The sequence below is a fragment of the Rhinoderma darwinii genome, chromosome 3 (genome assembly GCF_050947455.1).
Source record: "Rhinoderma darwinii isolate aRhiDar2 chromosome 3, aRhiDar2.hap1, whole genome shotgun sequence".
NCBI lineage: Eukaryota > Metazoa > Chordata > Amphibia > Anura > Rhinodermatidae > Rhinoderma > Rhinoderma darwinii.
The window spans coordinates 303674204-303692540 of record NC_134689.1 but is presented as its reverse complement, the minus strand read 5'-3'; the positions used below and the strand labels follow the sequence as shown (position 1 = coordinate 303692540).

Sequence of the window (18337 nt, the reverse complement as noted above, 5' to 3'; positions counted from 1 at the left end):
CGCTCAATAGACGTCTCATCAGAGAACCAAAAATTCAGCCTATAATGGTTGATAAAGCAGCACAGCAAATCTGATCCATCGGGATCAGACTTAAATCAGCCTAGGAAGTGGACTTTGCTCTAGTAGAGTAGAATCTAGAAAAATGAGGTGGATAGGGGTTCTTACAATGTAAGTAAAGGCCCTATTACTCTGGCCAATTTTGGCCAGTGCAATGAGCGCCGATCAACGAGACAGCTAGTTGATCGTGCTCGTTTGCTCCTGTTACACGGAGCTATGGATGGGGACGAGTGGTCGTTACTCCGATCGCTCGTCCCCATCCATTATTATCATGTCGGTAGCGCGTTTCCGTTTACACAGGAGAGGTGCTGCTAATATACATAATAATTTAGTTTTTTTAAAACGATACGATCAGTAGATGAACGAGCGAATCCTCTTCCATCTGCTGATCGCTGCGCTGTTTACACAGGAATTATCGGCAACGAGCGTTCCCCTTTAGTCTACTGGCCTCTACACTTCATCTACGCAGGATAGGTTTGGTGGATTTTAGGCCTTTGTTTCTTTCGGGAAACAATTAATAAATTCTTAAGCTTCCTGATCTCTTAGGGTATGTTCACACGCTTAGCAAAAAACATTTCAAAATACGGAGCTGTTTTCAAGGGAAAACAGCTCCTGATTTTCAAACGTTTTTTAAGTCACTCGTGTTTTTCACTGCGTTTTTTAAGGCTGTTTTTGGAGCTGTTTTTCTATAGTCAATGAAAAACGACTCCAAAAACTGCTCAAGAAGTGACATGCACTTCTTTTTCTGCACGTCTTTATACGCGCCGTTTTTTGAAAATGAGGCGTAAAAAAGCGCCCAGTCGGAACAGAACGCCGTATTTCCCATTGAAATCAATGGGCAGATGTTTGTAGGCATTCTGCTTCCGTTTTTTCAGGCATTTTTAGAGGTGTAAACGCCCCGAAATACGTCTAAAAACACTACGTGTGCACTTATTCTTACTCCAAGCCAAATAGATCTCAAGGCAACCGCAGAGATCTAGGAATGGAGAAGACTTTCCTCATGGGAGGAAGACACATGCCAGAACACTGCAATGGAGTTGACCTAATTACAAATGAGGGAAGGCAGTAACAAGACCAAGTCATGAAGGAATCTGATGTACAGACTGTAACTTCCACCAGGGTTGTGGACCCACTGGGCCACTCCGCCGTAAATGGCTGGCTTGTGCTGGATTAATTAAAGGAAGCAGAACTGGTCTCGGACATTGGACGCAGATACTAGACTTGTCACTGACACCCGACACGGATACTGAAGTCGTCCCAGACACTGGACTTGACATTGACACCGAAGTCGTCACGGAGACTGGACATGACACGGACACCGGATACTGGAATCGGCTACCGAAACTTTGCAGAGTAACACAAGGTTAGCAACAACATTGCTCAGGCACTGAGGAAGTGGGCAGAGTTCCTTAAAAAGTCCAGGATGTGCTGGGAACAATATTCCTGGTGCGCATTGGCCCTTTGAGCACGTGCACAGGCCGGTGGAGAGAGCAGAGCGTGCCGGCGTCCCAGAGCAGAGACGCCAGCACGGAGGACAGGGAGGCTGGCGGTCGCTGGGGAGAGTGAGACACGCGGCCACCGGCGCTACACAGATATACTGATGACAAGGCTTGAAGCTTCCCTATTCCCCTGATAGATGTTATGGCCATGAGGAAAATAACCTTTTAGAGTAAAAGACTAAAGCTACATTAAGTCCCATTTTGCCACAAGTCTGAGTATGGTGGGTCTCATTCTAGCAGACCGTTAAGTTAAAAAAAATTGCCGTCACACGGACTACTTATACGTTCATCTGAATAAGCACTAAAGCAGGTTGAAAGCAGCAGCTTCACAGATTCATAGGGTTAAGAAAAACACCCCTTGTGCACCCAGTTCAATCTAGGATGTCCACCATAATAAATTAAAACCGAAATATAATGCAAAGCAAACAAGCAGAGCAAACCAACTATCCACGTCCACACAGGAGGTGGGAGGGGCTAGACATCCTTTTATAGGGAGGGGCTCTAGTTAACCCCTTCACACGGGGGGGGGGGGGGGATGTTTGGAGCACACTTCACATGCTGCGGATGTCGGCTGTATTTTACAGCGGACACCCAGGACTAACAGCCGGGAGCTGCGATTGCGATGTTCCTGGCTGTTTAACCCCTCAAATGCTGCGGTCAATCGCAACCGCAGCATCTGAGGCGTTAAAAAGGGGGGGGCGGCCCCCCATCAGCTCATCACCCCCCCCACCGATTAGCATAAGCCTGTAAAAGTGCTGATATACTGCATTACGTTAGAAATTGCAGTATATCGTTATATCGAACGATCGATGGTTCAAGTCCCCTAGGCGCGCTAATAAAGAGTGAAAAAAATAAAAATAATATATATATATATATATATATATATATATATATATTAAAAGTTAAAAAAACTCCCCTTTCCCCCCCCTAGAAGCCTGGGAAAACGACGATATACTGCAATACATTAGTAATCTAACAATCGCTGGTTAAAGTCCCCTAGGGGGACTAATAAATGATGTAAAAAAAAAAGTTTAATTACATTATTAGAAGTAAAAAAAAAATTTAAATATTAAAAAGTAAAAAAAACAAAAAACAACCTTTTTCCATTTTTTCTCTAAGGTAATGCAAAAACTAAAAAATAGTAACAAAATTAGTATCACTGCGTCCGTAAAAGTCTGAACTATTACAATGCAGCATTATTTAACGCGCATGGTGAACGCCGTAAAAAAAAATAAAGAATGTAAAACGCCAAAATCGCTGTTTTTTGGTCAACTTAGCTAAAAAAAAAAAAAGTAATCAAAAAGTTCTGACCAAAAAACTGTACCAATAAAAACGACAGCTCGTCCTGCAAAAAATAAGCCCTCACACCGCTCAATTGGTGAAAAAATAAAAAGTTAAAATACAAAAAAAGCTATTTAGATTTGGTATCACAGTAATCGTATTGAGCCACAGAATAAAGAGAAGTTGTCGTTTTTACCGCACGGTGAAAGCCGTAAAAACAAAACCCAAAAAACAATTGAGGAATCGCAGTTTTTTCCAACTTCAGCCCGAAAATATTTTTTTTTCAGATTCCCAGTATATTATATGGAACTATAAACGGTACCAAAAGAAACTACAACTCAAAAAAGAAGTGCCCACACCGCTCTTTTGACAGAATAATAAAAAGTTATGGCTTTTGGAATGCGGGGAGTGAAAAACGAAAATGGAAAAATGACTTCGTCTCGAAGGGGTTAATTAGTGTTTAATTTGATTAATTCACAATTCTATCTGTCCTACTAGTACAGGGGCAGAGATATCCCATTATTGTGCTGCTGGTAGGAAGTAAGGGAAACTTTATTTAAAGAGGCTCTGTCACCACATTATAAGTGCCCTATCTCCTACATAAGGAGATCGGCGCTGTAATGTAGGTGACAGTAATGCTTTTTATTTAGAAAAACTATCTATTTTTACCACTTTAGAAGCGATTTTAGCTTTATGCTAATTCGTTTCTTAATGCCCAAGTGGGCGTGTTTTTACTATTGACCAAGTGGGCGTTGTACAGGGAAGTGTATGACGCTGACCAATCAGCGTCATGCACTTCTCTCCATTCATTTAGTCAGCGCATAGGGATCCTGCTAAATCCTTATGTGCTGTCTTATACTTACACATGAACAATACTGAAGTGTTTAGACAGTGAATAGACATTCCTTCCAGCCAGGACAGGATGTCTATTCACAATCCCAACACTTCGTTAACGTTTCTGTGGGACTTACAGCAGAGCAAAGCGTAATCTCGCTGTAACCTGTCATTTACAGCGAGATCTCGCGAGATTACGCTTTTCTCTGCTGTAAGTACAAAACAAACGTTACCGAAGTGTCGGGATTGTAAATAGACATCCCGTCCTGGCTGGAAGGAATGTCTACTCACTGTCTAAACACTTCAGTAACGTTAATATGTCAGTATAAGACCGCACATAGTGATCTAGCAGGATCCCTATGCGCTGACTAAATGAATGGGGAGAAGTGTATGGCGCTGATTGGTGGTAAAAATAGATCGTTTTCCTAAATAAAAAGCACTGCTGTCACCTACATTATAGCGCCGATCTCCTTATGTAGGACATAGGGCACTTATAATGTGGTGACAGAGTCTCTAACTTTTTTATGGGACTTGAACATGCAATCCTTTCATTGCTTCTTTGATCAGCTTCTGTATTGCAGTGTATTATACCTGTGGACAGGTGCAGAAGTCTCATTGAGAGTTACACAAATCGTTTGTTTGCAGCGATTGCCTCAAAAGGTTGTGCAACAAAATATTAAGTTAAGGGTAGCACCATTTTTGCCTAGGCAGTTTCATTATTATTTTTTTTTTAATTTTCTGTTGAACCACAATTCAAAAGCAATGTCTGATTTTCAGCAAATTAAAATGTGTTATTACTTTTGTCCGTTTCAAGTTATTTTAGTGACCATTGCGGGTTTTCCTTTCTTTAACGGAAGGGCACCAGCAATTTTGTCGACGAGAGTGGGGGTGTGTGTGTGTGTATATATATATATATATATATATATATATATATATATAGATAGATAGTGTCTTGTTTACAATCTGGGAGGAGCAGATTTCCTTTGATCGTCTTGTCTCCTACCCTCCGGAGGGGGGGGGGGGGGGAGCAACGACAATAGACAGTGGAGACATCCTGTGATGCATTCCCACGTCACAAGAGGCTTCCATGGCCTGCCCCCACCCCCCTGAACGAGTTCGGCAGTGATGTCATAAAGAAGTGCCACGGAGAGTGTTTCAAATCCAGTGCTACTACACTTCAGCCCGTCCGGAGGAGTCTTAGGCTGGGTTCACACGAGCACATTAACGTCCGTAATGGACGGACGTATTTCGGGCGGAAGTCCCGGACCGAACTCAGTGCAGGGAGCCGGGCTCCTAGCATCATATTTATGTACGATGCTAGGAGTTCCTGCCTCTCCATGGAACTACTGTCCCGTACTGAAAACATGATTACAGTACGGGACAGTTGTCCTGCAGCGAGGCAGGGACTCCTAGCATCGTACATAACTATGATGCTAGGAGCCCGGCTCCCTGCACGGAGTTCGGTCCGGGACTTCCAGCCGAAAAATACGTCCGTCCATTACGGACGTTAATGTGGTCGTGTGAACCCAGCCTTACACTTCTACCACCGACCTCATGAGACCTACACTCCACCCCTGACCTGAGATGACCGGCAGATCAGCCCCATCAGAGAGAAGCTGAATTCCACCAAAGCAGGCCTGCTGAACGCTCTACAGGCACTGGACAAGACCAGCAGTCTAAGTATCATTACTCAAGCTGCTGCACCCCTATCCTACACTGCCATTACCCTGCACTACAGCAACCCTTTATTATCCCCTTTATTGCCTAGCCCTCAGCTCACATCCATATCCCACAAACCTTATCCTATTACAACCCCCATTGCCTTCTTTCCCTACACCCCTTATTGTGTACAAGATTAATCCCTTAGTTACAGTTAGACCCAGGTGGGGGAGGATCACAGAAGTAACCGTGAGTGTATTGTATTTTATATGTGTATGTAGGTCAGTGGGTGGGTACTAGTATAGGATTGTACTGGTACTGTTAAGGTGTTGCTGATATATTGTACCACGTGTAGTGTCGATGTACTTAATACATATTGATTATTATATTTAGCTATATTTATCCATCTTCACAACTCACTAATATAAAGGTGTAGTTTACAAATTTGACCAAAGTTGAACTTCTAATTTAAAATTGAAAAGGTTTGCAAAATGACACACAAATCCTATATTTTTTTTATGAACTGCAGTTTAATGCATTAAAAAAATTACAAAAAGTAGAAAACATATGAACAAAATTAAAAATATATATGTACACAAACTACAATTGCAGCACAGCCAGGAAAAAGCTATCCAATGTATTATGAATATTTTTGCGTTATTCACAAAGTGGAAATTTATAGTGTGTGTGTCCACTATCCAAAATGGAGGTAGTCAATAAGTTATTGGAACCATAAGGAAGTCAACAGAAACTTCGTTACTAATTGTAGTATAAGGCACTGTCTCAAATGGATCATAAAAATACAAAATAACGTCTGTTTCAGCTGTGAAAATACAGCACATTCACTTTATACTGTACCTGTGGTATTCAGGTACCAGAGCAAAGAAAATATAGAATGGCAGCACTCAAAGCATCGGTGAATAAAATAAGTGAACTTTATTCACCGATATGCAACGTTTCAGCCCAACTCAATGGAGCCTCTCAAAAAACAGTATAAGAGCAATTATATCAAAGAACTGCAATATCTGCAGTCCCAAATATATTCACTCATACTGCAAGCAGGAGCAATCTAGTGTAAGGCTGCTTTTACATGGACGTACTATGAGCACACTTTACCAGCCATATTACTGGCGCATTACCCAGACCTCCCACAGTCTTAATGAACCGGATTTAGATCACAATAGAACACTTTGGGGATCCAAGTCCGGTTCAGTAGATCCATGAGAGGTCTGGGTACTGCCCCCGTGTTACAGCCGTGTGAAAACAAACAGAGTAGTATTCTACAGGGAACTAAAATGTCCCACACGCTATACTTCTGTAGCTTTGGATTGCTCCTGCTAGGGAGTTTCCCGAAAGGCTTCGAAACAGGAGATCCTATTCAAGTAAACAAAATACAACGACAAAAGACAGGAAGAATACCATTCAGCCACTGCGAATACCATACATGCGGTGTGAAATGTGCCGCTCAATGCTTTTGCCAATGTGAGTAGCTGCAAGAAGTCCATAATGATCAAATTATCGCACCATAAGTGTATCTTTGCAACTTTGAACACTGGAGAATACTTAATCCTAAATACTCCTTACACAGTAAGGCCTCATGTACACGACCAAAGCGTTTTTTGTTTTTTTACTGTCCGCATATACGAATCCATAGTCATCCGCATATTTGGGACGCTGTCCGCAAATACGGTCTGTAGTGCATCTGCAGATACGGATCCACAAAAAAAAAAAAAAGAAAAAAAAGGAGGCTACAAATGATGTCACCAACATGGCCGTCCGCAATTTTGCACGCACCCATTGGCTTATTGTGGACACGAATAGGACATGTTTTATATTTTGTGGATTATTTTTACGGCACGGACACACATCCGTAAATATACAGAAAGGGGTCTGTGGCCAATGAACAGGTCCGCAATTTCATCCATAGTTACGGATGAAAACTACAGTCGTGGGCATGGGGCATAATCAAGTGGTTTAATGCAGTTTGTAGGGCTCTGCATCACCGTAGTGGGAACCTTCACACTGAAACATAGGACAAAGTACACCTGTACAGTTCTAAAGCGGGTTTTTCCGGACATCAATCATCTCGACATTAGACATGAAGGGCATGACACTTATGTTACATCTACGAACATCTCTCCGAGATTTGGCATGGTACATGACAGGTCTCTGACAAACACCTTCACTTGGCTGTACAGCTCTGGTGTTGAGTGTTTCAATCACAGTTTCTCGATGCCGAAGATCTTCTAGAGCAATCTGTTCTTCAGAGGGCAGAGAGGAACGTCTCCATGTGGGAGGTAATGGGGCATGTATCAAATCTTCCCTAGGCCTTAGGTTTCGGTCAGGAGCAGGCGGCTGAATGTTTATGTCTACAGCAACATTATTTTGCTCTTCTGTTGACCCAACTAATAAGACTTGTCTATCTGTGCCGCTGGGAAGAGCTCTTCCATCACCTATGGGAAAAACAATAACTGATGAGTGTGCATGCTATTAATATTAAATGCCATGTCCAGCTACAAATGTACCCAACTTTTCAGAGTTACCAGTCATACATGTGTACATGACGAAAAACAGTAATTTCTGGCCATTCTATAACTTTTATATGCCATTTTTTTAGCAGTTTTCTCCTCTACAGGACCTCTCTCTAATTCTCAGTTTTTCCTGAGCTAGTTGGTGGAGCCTAACTTATATGATGTCCTTTATACACTGCACACAGAGAAGAGGAGAATTCTGCTCTCATATCTCTTTCTATCACATCACAGCAGCATGGAGGAGATTATACAGCAGTAATGAGCAGTGTAAATGTGATCTAGTACTGGGGTGAGATATAACTTACCAGAAGCTGCAGCATATCTGTGTATCTTTCTCACTCTGCTCCTGTTCCCCCTCCCCTCTCCATACACTTGTATGGGCAACTTGTCTGTGTGTCTCTCTCCTCCTTCCCACCCTCCCCTCTCCATAGAATTCTATTGACAGACTGAAGAGACATACCCCACTTCCTGTAGTCATTCTCCTCTGCTCTTTAACTAGGGATGGATTTTACTTGCCAACAGGGGATGGACAGCAGATTACAAGAAAGGAGACACTTTACACACAATTTCAATGGATTAAAAACAACTACATTTTAAAGTAAATTACAAAACGGATCTGTATCAGGTATTCTATTAGATTAGAATAAGTCGTTGGAAATGTTAGTGTCCATTTCAAGAAATCTCTTACCTTTCCCATGGGTTCCTTGAGGATTCAAAGGAGGAACAGCCATTTTGTTTAGTCTTTGACTCAGCTCTTGATGTGCCCACATATACCAGCCAAGTTCCTTTTCAAGCATCTGTATCGTACCTTCATATTGTCTTTTGCTCCCAGCCAGCCCCTCCCCCATTTGGTCTGAAAAGATAAAATCAATTTTTTTGATATATCTTACCTTAGACAAGAAAAGCAGGGAATAGCTCAAAACACAAAATCAAACATTTTTACTAAAAGCAAAATGCTATACAAAAAGGTCACTTCCTTCAGTACTTCTTTTTACACATTTGGTAAACTACTTGGCCGTCCCAGAATACTTTTTTATATCAAATAATTATTTATTAACATTTTCACACTTTACATAGAAGGAAAAGAACATGGAACACCCTCCCCATCCGCCCAATCCCACCCCCTGCTCAAACTAGATCCATCTTTTACAAAATAATAATATGTATATCACGAATTATCACATGTCCCAGTAATTAAGCACAGACCTCTAGAGAGCCTTCACAGTAAGCATTCAATACCTTATCACCTTCACATCAATGGTTTAGCCAGAAGAAAAGAATATTTAAAAGATATAATACACACTTTCATCACATAACATACAAATTGATATGGTAGGAGGGCCAGAGACTAGCAGGAACTCCCAGTATCTCCAATCAATATATCTGATCCTCTAGGCATTCTACTTAGGATCAGCTCAGCTGAGGCAAGGTCCGGTGTTATAAGGGAAAACAGCTCCTGATTTTCAGACGTTTTTTGAGTAACTCGCGTTTTTCACAGCGTTCTCGTGGCGTTTTTTACGGCCGTTTTTGGAGCTGTTTTCAATAGAGTCTATGTGAAAACGGCTCCAAAAACGTTCCAAGAAGTGTCCTGCACTTCTTTTGACGAGCCGTCATTTTACGCGTCGTATTTTGACAGCTACAAAGGCTCGTGGGAACAGAACATCGTAAAACCCATAGCAAGAAATGGGCAGATTTTTGTAGGCGTAATGGAGCCGTCTTTTCAGGCGTAATTCGAGGCGTAAAACGGCTGAATTACGTCTGAAAACAGTGCGTGTGAACATACCCTTATACTTGCCTCGTCTTAAATACAATTTTTTTTCGAGCCGAAGCGGTGTATTAACCCTAGATTTAAACTCTACCATCTCGGGGAGGTGAGTATCTTTCCAGTGTGCAGCTATCAGCTTACGAGCCTGATATAAAAGTCTCAGAACTGCCAGTCTCTGCCCCTCCGTCACAGGTAAGTCAGAAGCATATCCCAGGATACAGATAATCGGGTGGAAGGCAATTGTAAATTTATACACCTGACCTATAATATCCACTACTTTTCGCCAAAATTCCTTTAGCCGCGAACAACTTCACATAACATGTATAAGGTCAGCGCCATGTTCCTCACATTTATAACAGCAGTAGTCCCCTTTATAGCCCGTCCTATAAAGAAGAGGAGTCTTATATACCCTATGCAAAAGGAAGAGTTGAAAAAGACTATACATTTCACTCAGGGATGTGCTAGGTTGTCCCAGAATACTTACTGTACATGTATATATGCTTATAGCAGAGCTTGGATGCAATCCATTAAGTGACAGAAAACAAAAAAAAAACCTATTCTATCTAGAAGAAAACTGCACCAACAAGCAACTTTTGTCTAGAACTCAACGTCAACCCTCCTCCCTCTTCTTTATTCAGTGTGGTCTAGGAAACTAAGGCCAACAGGGTCTTGACACTTGAGGACGGATTTACCTAGGTGCATGTCTAACAGCAGAATTAAGGAGGAGGGGGTAAGTCATTGCTGTATATCTTTTGCTAACAAAAATAGTGGCTCTGCAACCCACATTTTAATCCTTAGTTCTGCGGTGACCACCTTGTTCTCCCCATGCCAGCTCTGCAGGTAGAGGGAAAGGTAAAGCCGCTTCGTATTGGGAGAACGCCAAAGAACACACCAGATCTTAAGATCCTGGATTAACGAGCTAAACTTATAAAAGGAATAGTCAGCTGTGAAATTATAATATAGTAACGGCGCAAATATGCGCTCCAGAATTGTGATTTCTTGGCGAATACAAATATTTACCAAAACCGACGTCAGGAGAACGGGCAGGTCCTCTGTAAAAGCTATGCACACCTTTGCAGGGCAATTTTGTTTTTGTTAATAAAAAAGTTAGTTAGTGGGTTTGGTGCAACTTTACAAATACCGGTACTTATTATAAAATGTAAACTTTTTTTTTTTTAGATATAGATGCTCTGTATTCTCTATGAATGCACGTGAAGGCAATGGGCACTCACTACTGATGTCACCATGGGAAAAAAAACACACACAGCAGTCACATCATGTGACAGTGTATGGACGTCAAGTATCTTCAAACGGAGAATCAGGAAACCATGGGCAGCGGTGGTAGATACGGAACAGAACTCATAAAGGGGAGTTTTATTTTATCATTCTAAGATATTTAAACCCTAATCTTACAGGTTTTGGGTGGAGTTAGATTTTATGTTGTCATTTTACTATTATTGTAATCAATACGATCATCATTATTATTATTATTCAGTGATCGCGTGACAAATGTATGCAATACTGTAGGAGGGGAATGCAAACAATAATGATGAGAATGTCCTTAGTAGGTAAAAAAATAAATTAAAAAAAAATAACACTCCATGAAATTTCTCGCTGTTGGTTGATACATGACACGAGTTCTGTACTAGGCAGTAACTATAAAACGGTACCTTGACACTGTTTCAGCAAGAGCTGTATGTTGCATTCATGTTCCTTTTGCTGCAAGGTAAGTTGACGATCCATTTCCAGGCGTTGTCGTTCCAATGCGACCTCCAGCCAGTATACCAGGCGCTGCTGCTCCTCCAATTTCATCTCCAGCTCTGAGAAAGAAATCTGTAATTTGTGCTCCTCCTCACGCAGTGTGACTACCTGTAAAAAAACAACAAAAAACACACATAAAATGCAACTAGGAATGGGCACAAACTCTTGAATACTGATATTTGGTAAGCTTGGTCATTTTGTAGGCCTGAGCTGTGGAATTTCAATGGGATTTTTTTAAAACAAATTTTATCATTTTATATCTCAGGGGTGGTCTTGACTTTATCATAGGTTTGCTCTTAAAAAAGCTTCTATACCTAAAACTATTAACATTGTCAAATATAATTATAATTATTTTTTTTTTTAAATACCTCTGTCCCCAAATATTTGTCAAGAAAGTCATTGGCCGATTCAGATTGTTACAGTTGTCCGTTGTTACATCCACCTAAAGGTCCCTTACTTAAGTGGCCATGCATGCGCACATCACATGGACCAGTCCTCTGCTTTCATAATCCTTGAGTTCTGTGCAGCGTGATCTTATATCGCTATCTATTTAGCTCCAGGGCGGTCCTACTTCGTATTAGCGCACAGGTTTTAACAGGAAATAACACGGAGCTCTCCTTATGATATGTGATACCTCATTGGCAGAACAGTAATACATAGGAGGATAATCGGCATCTGCAATTGCCTGGAGTGATCCTTCTCCTATCTAATCCCCTATAAGAAACCAGTGTCTCCCCCCATATCTTCAAATTGCGCCTGTTAAGAATAAAGAGGGGCAAAGCAAACAAAAATCTCTCATTAATTTCTTCCTTCAGTCAGGGTATGTTCACACGCAGTAGCAAAATACGTCTGAAATTACGGAGCTGTTTTCGCCTGAAAACAGCTCCTGATTTTCAGACGTTTTTGGAACTACTCTGTTTTTTGCAGCGTATTTTACGGACATTATTGGAACTGTTTTTCAATGGAGTCAATGAAAAACGGCACCAAAAACGTCCCAAGTGACATGCACTTCTTTGACGCGGGCGTCTTTTTACACGCCGTCTTTTGACAGAGACGCGTAAAATTACACCTCGTGGGAACAGAACATCGTAAAACCAGATGTTTGTAGGCGTAATGGAGCCGTAATGGCATAATGGAGCCATTTTCTCAGGCGTAATTCGAGGCGTAAAACGCCCGAATTATGTCTGAAAACAGTTTGTGTGAACATACCCTCATAGCTTAGAGACCTAATCTAAGGGTCCTCTTACATGGCCCGAGATGGGCCGTGTAAACGAGCGCCGATCAACGAGACAGCTCGTTGATCTGCGCTCGTTTGCTCCTTTCACAAGGCGCTATGTACGAGGACGAGTGATCGTTACTACGATCGCTCGTCCCCATATATTTCCATCATGTCGGCAGCATATATATAACACGAGCCATAGGTCGAGACTCCGCATGCATCAGTTCCACATTGTAGAAGTGAGCAATATTCGCTAAGTTAAAGATCCTACAAGTAATTTCAATGACTGTTCGGCCTCATGCACACGACCGTGCTTATGTGTCTGCAATTTAACCGCATATTTGTGCACCCATTCATTTCTATGGCCCCATGCACATGACCTCAACTCCCAGAGTCATTATGAAAAAAGTCAAAGACCAAATTTGTAGATGTTTAAGGGTTCATTTACACAAGACTTTTTGCTGCGATTTTTGTAATCATGGTAAAAATGGCGTAGTTTGGCAACTGCAAGTAAAGAATTAAACAAAAAAGTGATAAAATGTACTCTGCGATGTAATCGACTCATGGTCAATTTCAATGTCACTTGTCAATGTGTAAATTAGTGCAAACATTGAAGTGGGGCCTGGATCGTGGCAATGCCGCAATTTTACCTGTCTGTCCACACATGAGGAATAAAAAGAAGCCTTAATGGGGAGTCATGGAGCTAAAACAGGGTCTGGGTAAGGGTTTTAGACTGAAAGGACACATGCAACGGCTTTATTTAAGAATATATTACCACTATCTGCCATTAGACAAATACGACCTGTGGTGAGACATCCCCCTTATACTGGCTATAGATGTAAAGATGTTCCCACAATATTTTTTTTGCAATCAGAAAGCTTCTTGGGAAGGGCATACATGAAAAGATATTCCCAATAGATGAACAATTGTCAAAAATTGTGGGAATTTTAATTTTTTACCAGACAATAGTAAAGTAAAAGTCATAAACCAGTCACGTCTCAAAATAGAAGAAACGATATATCACACAATACAATTGTTAGATGTCCTAGTCCAGGGGTCCCTATTGATTCTCCAAAAATACAAAGGGGCCAAAGCTCACAAACTCATCTGTGCGGTTACACAACATGAGCAATACTGCACCATTGGGGCAATGGGAGTCAGTGGTGTTTCCTGATGACTATATAACATGTCAGTACATTGATCTAGTTTGAACTTCCATTTTAGAACAGGTATACGGACCCTAACAGATCACATACGGATAGTCTATTCTAAGGATAGGACATCAATGTATATTCCCAAAGAACCTCTTTAAGAACAACAAGATGCAACATTGTTGTTCCAGTCCGCATGGGTATGTCAGACACTGATTCTGGAATCAAAACAAGAACCACATTTCATTTGCATTCTTCTCACTCTATGGAACATAGTCAAACATGGCTTCCATAGACAGAAGCATATACCTTGTCAAAATATTTACAGAGGAGGGCCCGAGTTTCTGAGGATGACAGATAGCTAAGCTTTGCCATGAGGTTCATTTCACACTGGGAGAGAAGGCTAGCAGAGGCACGGAGAACCCGCTGTCTGCGAGTAATAGATTCATTCTTGTATTCAATTGCAGCGTCAAGAGCTTCTATAGCCTCATCCAGCTGGAAAAGGATCCTCTCTTCCTAAACAGGGAGAAGTGAGAGGAATCACTACACAGAACTTAACAATAAACTACATGTCAATATAACCATTGTTCCAAGTGTTCAGTATCAGACGAAGATTATTATTAATGTTCCCTTTTTTATTAATTTTTAAAACCTGTGTTAATTAGAAAAAACACATATAGAAAATGACCTCTTGTTTACATCATGTTTTTATGTTAAACATGTTTTTTTAAGAATTGTTGGTGTTTTTTTTCTTTTTCTGTGTCGTCATCTATATTAAAAGATAATCCTAAAATCTTTTTCACAGTTGCAGTTTTCTCTCTGGCCACCGAGCCTCTCAATAGACTGACACTTCCTGTTCTGTAAGGATCATTTCTCAGCAGTCATGTCATTATCACAGGCAGAGTTACAATGAAAAGTAACATCTCTATATAGATAGCACAGGATCCACCATTGACAATAAGTGATGGACACAGCTCCCCTTCAATCCCTCTCTGCAAAGGTCACAGAAAAGAAGTCTATAGGTCCCCTCCTGTTCAGAGGTTCCTATGGTCCAAGTGACTGCTGTAAAGCATATCTCTAAATGATAACAGCAGCTCAGGCAAGATTGTCACCCCCATAATCATGTACAGAAACTAGTATAAAAAAAAATATCTACAATCAAAAATAAAATTAGATTAGAAAAAAAAAAAAAAAAAAAAAAAAAAAAAAAAAAAAGATTATGTCTCCCGACCTGGTTTCAATTAAAAAAAAACTATGGCAAATATTGAAAGTGTTGTCTGCTTTGGACAATTCCTTTTTGTTAGAAGGGTCTCTTCACGATAAGCTAATAACAGGGTCTCTTGCTGCTGGGACCCTCAGAGAGCAGTTGTGATTTGTGGGGGAAGCCTGCAGTTAAGGCCCTATTACATCGGCCAATTTTGGCCGATGCAACGAGCGCTGGTCAATGAGACAGCTCATTAGTCAGCGCTTGTTTGCTCCTGTCTCAAGGAGCTATGTATGGGGATGAGCTGTCGTTCCTGTGATCGCTCATCCCCATACATCATCATGTCGGCAGCGCATCTCCTTGGTTACACAGGGAGATGTGCTGCCGACAACGATAATATTTAAGTTTTTTAAAACTATACGATCAGTAGATGAACGAGCGTTTGCTCCTTCATCTGCAGATCGCTGCCCTGTTTACACAGGGCAATTATCGGCAACGAGCGTTCTATGAACGCTTGACTGCCTGACAATTGCCCAGTGTAAAAGGGCCCTAAGTGTTCAACTCCCCTGCAGGAACCACCATAGGGGAAAATAAACATTACACAAAGCCCATTGAGATCAATGGGCTGTCCAGAGTGAGAGATGCTCTTTGTAAGTGCTCTCCACTTTGGTTAATAGATGAGGGTCCTGAACAGGGAATCCCCATTTATTACATTTAATCTTTTGTCTTGACTAAAACATACAAAGACTCTCTGATATGTATAGGTTGTATCCATTAGTTGTAAGACTTGTTGTTAAGGGAATATATAAAATAATAAGAACATATAATAAAAAACAATCACCTCAGCAGAAAGCAGGTTGCCTTGGCGCAGCTTCTCATCTATGTCCACCCTCTGCTTTAACAGAAGCTCTTTCTCTTGTCTCAGGTTGTTGATTTCATCTCGTATACGCTGTTGGTCGTTGGCGCTGCCCTGGCGAAGCTGTCCATTCTTTTCTGACAACTCCTTGTCTAAATCTTCAATGCGGCTGGACACCCTGACAATATCGTTGCTCAAAGCCTAAAAGTTGCAGACCAGACCATCAAGAATTCAAATACATTTGTTTTACAAGAAAGCACTAACTTTATAGCAGAGTACAGCATAATTTTGGCCCTAAATTTATTTTACATTCCTAAAACATTTTTCCAAGTACATGTCGGAATTGTACAGAAAATTATTAACCCCTTAACGCAAAACAACGTACATGTACGTTTGTTTCACAGCCACACTCCTACATTAATGGCCAGGATTGGAGAAAACTCAGATCCAGGTTGTTTAACTCCTGAAGTACTACGATCAGTGTTGATCGCCTTGAAGACAAAAGGGAGGGGCCTCCCGTTGTCCTGTCCCTGTCAGCCCTAGCAATGCAATCGCCGGGGCTGACTAGGACTGAATCGTGACAGCCCTGGGCCTAATAAGAGCCTCCAGGGGTGTCTACTAATAGTGTCTGTAACAGACGCCTGTGCAATTGACATGCAAAGCCTGTAATATGGTGTCATATAGACACGATACTACATGATGTTTAAAAAAATAAAAATGTTTAAAAGCAGAGAACCCCTAATGGGACAAAAAAAAGGTCAATAAAATAAACCATTTAAAAAAAAAATGATGCTGCAACACAATAAAAATATATAAAAACACACTTATTCTATATCCTCACACTCGTCTTGACCCATACTTAAAATTATGCCCTTTAATCATTTTAACGGTGAACGCTGATAAAAAATAAAATGCAAAAAACTACATCAGAATTGCTTTTTTTATGCATTCCCAATACTAGAACATTCATATAAATGAAATATTTACCTGATAATAAAGCCTAAAAAAATACTACTTGTTCCGCAAAAAAGCAAGGCCACAAATAGTTATGTGGCCTTAAAAATAAAAATTAAGGCTGACAGAATGCGAGGACGCAAAAATAAAAACATACTCCTGGTCCTTAAGGCCAAAATGGGATCGGTCCTTACTGCAGAATAGAACAGAAAGCATCTCATGCTATTCAATGACTGACTGACAAACTTGAAACTTTTGCTTCCTCTTCAAAAATTATTTTTGAAGCAGCTATGGAGTGTATTACGAGAAACAATATACCCGTATACTATAAACGACCCAGAATATTAGAAATCAGTCAGCCTCATGCCTTTACATTGGTCACATAACTTCTCAGTGATGTCTAATCTTTTGATCATGTTGAGCACAGGGTATCACACAAAATTACAAACCACATTAAAAAAACAACAACAACACGGAAACAAAAAGAAAGAGAAGACCCTGTCTGAGAACTTACAATCTAAAGGGGACAAGGGAAGTGACACAATAAGTAGTGTTTGCAAAGTGTACCAAACATGTGTCGTTGAGGAGAGTCTCTGCGTGAACTAGCCTGCAAGCACGGATATAAAGTGCTCGGGGGTGCAAAGGAGGCTGAGCAATTATACGGCAGAAGCAGCAAAGTCACTAAATGTGTGGGTTAGCAGTAGGACTGGTAGATGGTAGGAGAGGCAAGGCGACAATAGAAAAGTAATTAAGTAATTGCTATTTGATCAGCAGCCGTGGAGATGGATTACCAGGATACCCTTACACTTTATAAAGCTGGAAGTTTACTTGATTGTACGAGGTAGTACAAAGGTGTATACAAGAAAAGCCTTGTAGATGGTAATAAGAGGTTGTGATAAAGAAGGAAGTGTTCTTACGTCCTACATATTCCTCACACATCTTCAGAATTTTTTTATTTTTTTATAATTGACTATTATTGGGTGCTATATAACATCTACACCGTAGGCACTTTTATTTTTACATTTGAAAGGTTATCTAATTTTGCAGTGTTGACATCAGTGAGTGTCTTACATTAGTGATAGTCTTACTCATTAAGTGCTTATTTCTCTGTTAGGCTGGGTTCACACGACCTATTTTCAGGCGTAAACGAGGCGTATTATGCCTCGTTTTACGCCTGAAAATAGGGCTACAATACGTCGGCAAACATCTGCCCATTCATTTGAATGGGTTTGCCGACGTACTGTGCAGACGACCTGTCATTTACACGTCGTCGTTTGACAGCTGTCAAATGAAGACGTGTAAAAATACAGCCTCGTCAAAAGAAGTGCAGGACACTTATATACATTATATGCAGGACACTTATATACATTATATGCAGGACACTTATATACATTATATGCAGGACACTTCTTTCAGACGTAATTTGAGCCGTTCTTCATTGAACTCAATGAAGAGCAGCTCAAAATTTACGGCTGTCAGAGAAGGAGCATTTACGTGTGAAACGAGGCAGCTGTTTTCTCCTGAAAACAGTCTGTCTTTTCAGACGTAAATGCCTGCTATCGTGTG

At 40.8% G+C, this 18337-nt stretch overlaps 1 protein-coding gene across 3 annotated transcripts in view; it reads right to left on the bottom strand.

Annotated features, from left to right (window-relative positions):
- Positions 1 to 5874: 5874 nt before the first annotated feature.
- The window catches only part of KIF7 (kinesin family member 7), a 50757-nt gene continuing 38294 nt past the window's right edge, over positions 5875 to 18337 (bottom strand). For all 3 annotated transcript variants that reach the window (XM_075858172.1, XM_075858170.1, XM_075858173.1), the window contains exons 15-19: positions 15803 to 16018; positions 14067 to 14273; positions 11297 to 11495; positions 8550 to 8714; positions 5875 to 7783 (exon numbers count right to left, since the gene is read on the bottom strand). In XM_075858172.1, coding sequence (XP_075714287.1) covers positions 7386 to 7783; positions 8550 to 8714; positions 11297 to 11495; positions 14067 to 14273; positions 15803 to 16018 — 1185 coding nt within the window. In that variant the 3' untranslated portion in view covers positions 5875 to 7385. The remainder of the gene's footprint in view (positions 7784 to 8549; positions 8715 to 11296; positions 11496 to 14066; positions 14274 to 15802; positions 16019 to 18337) is intronic.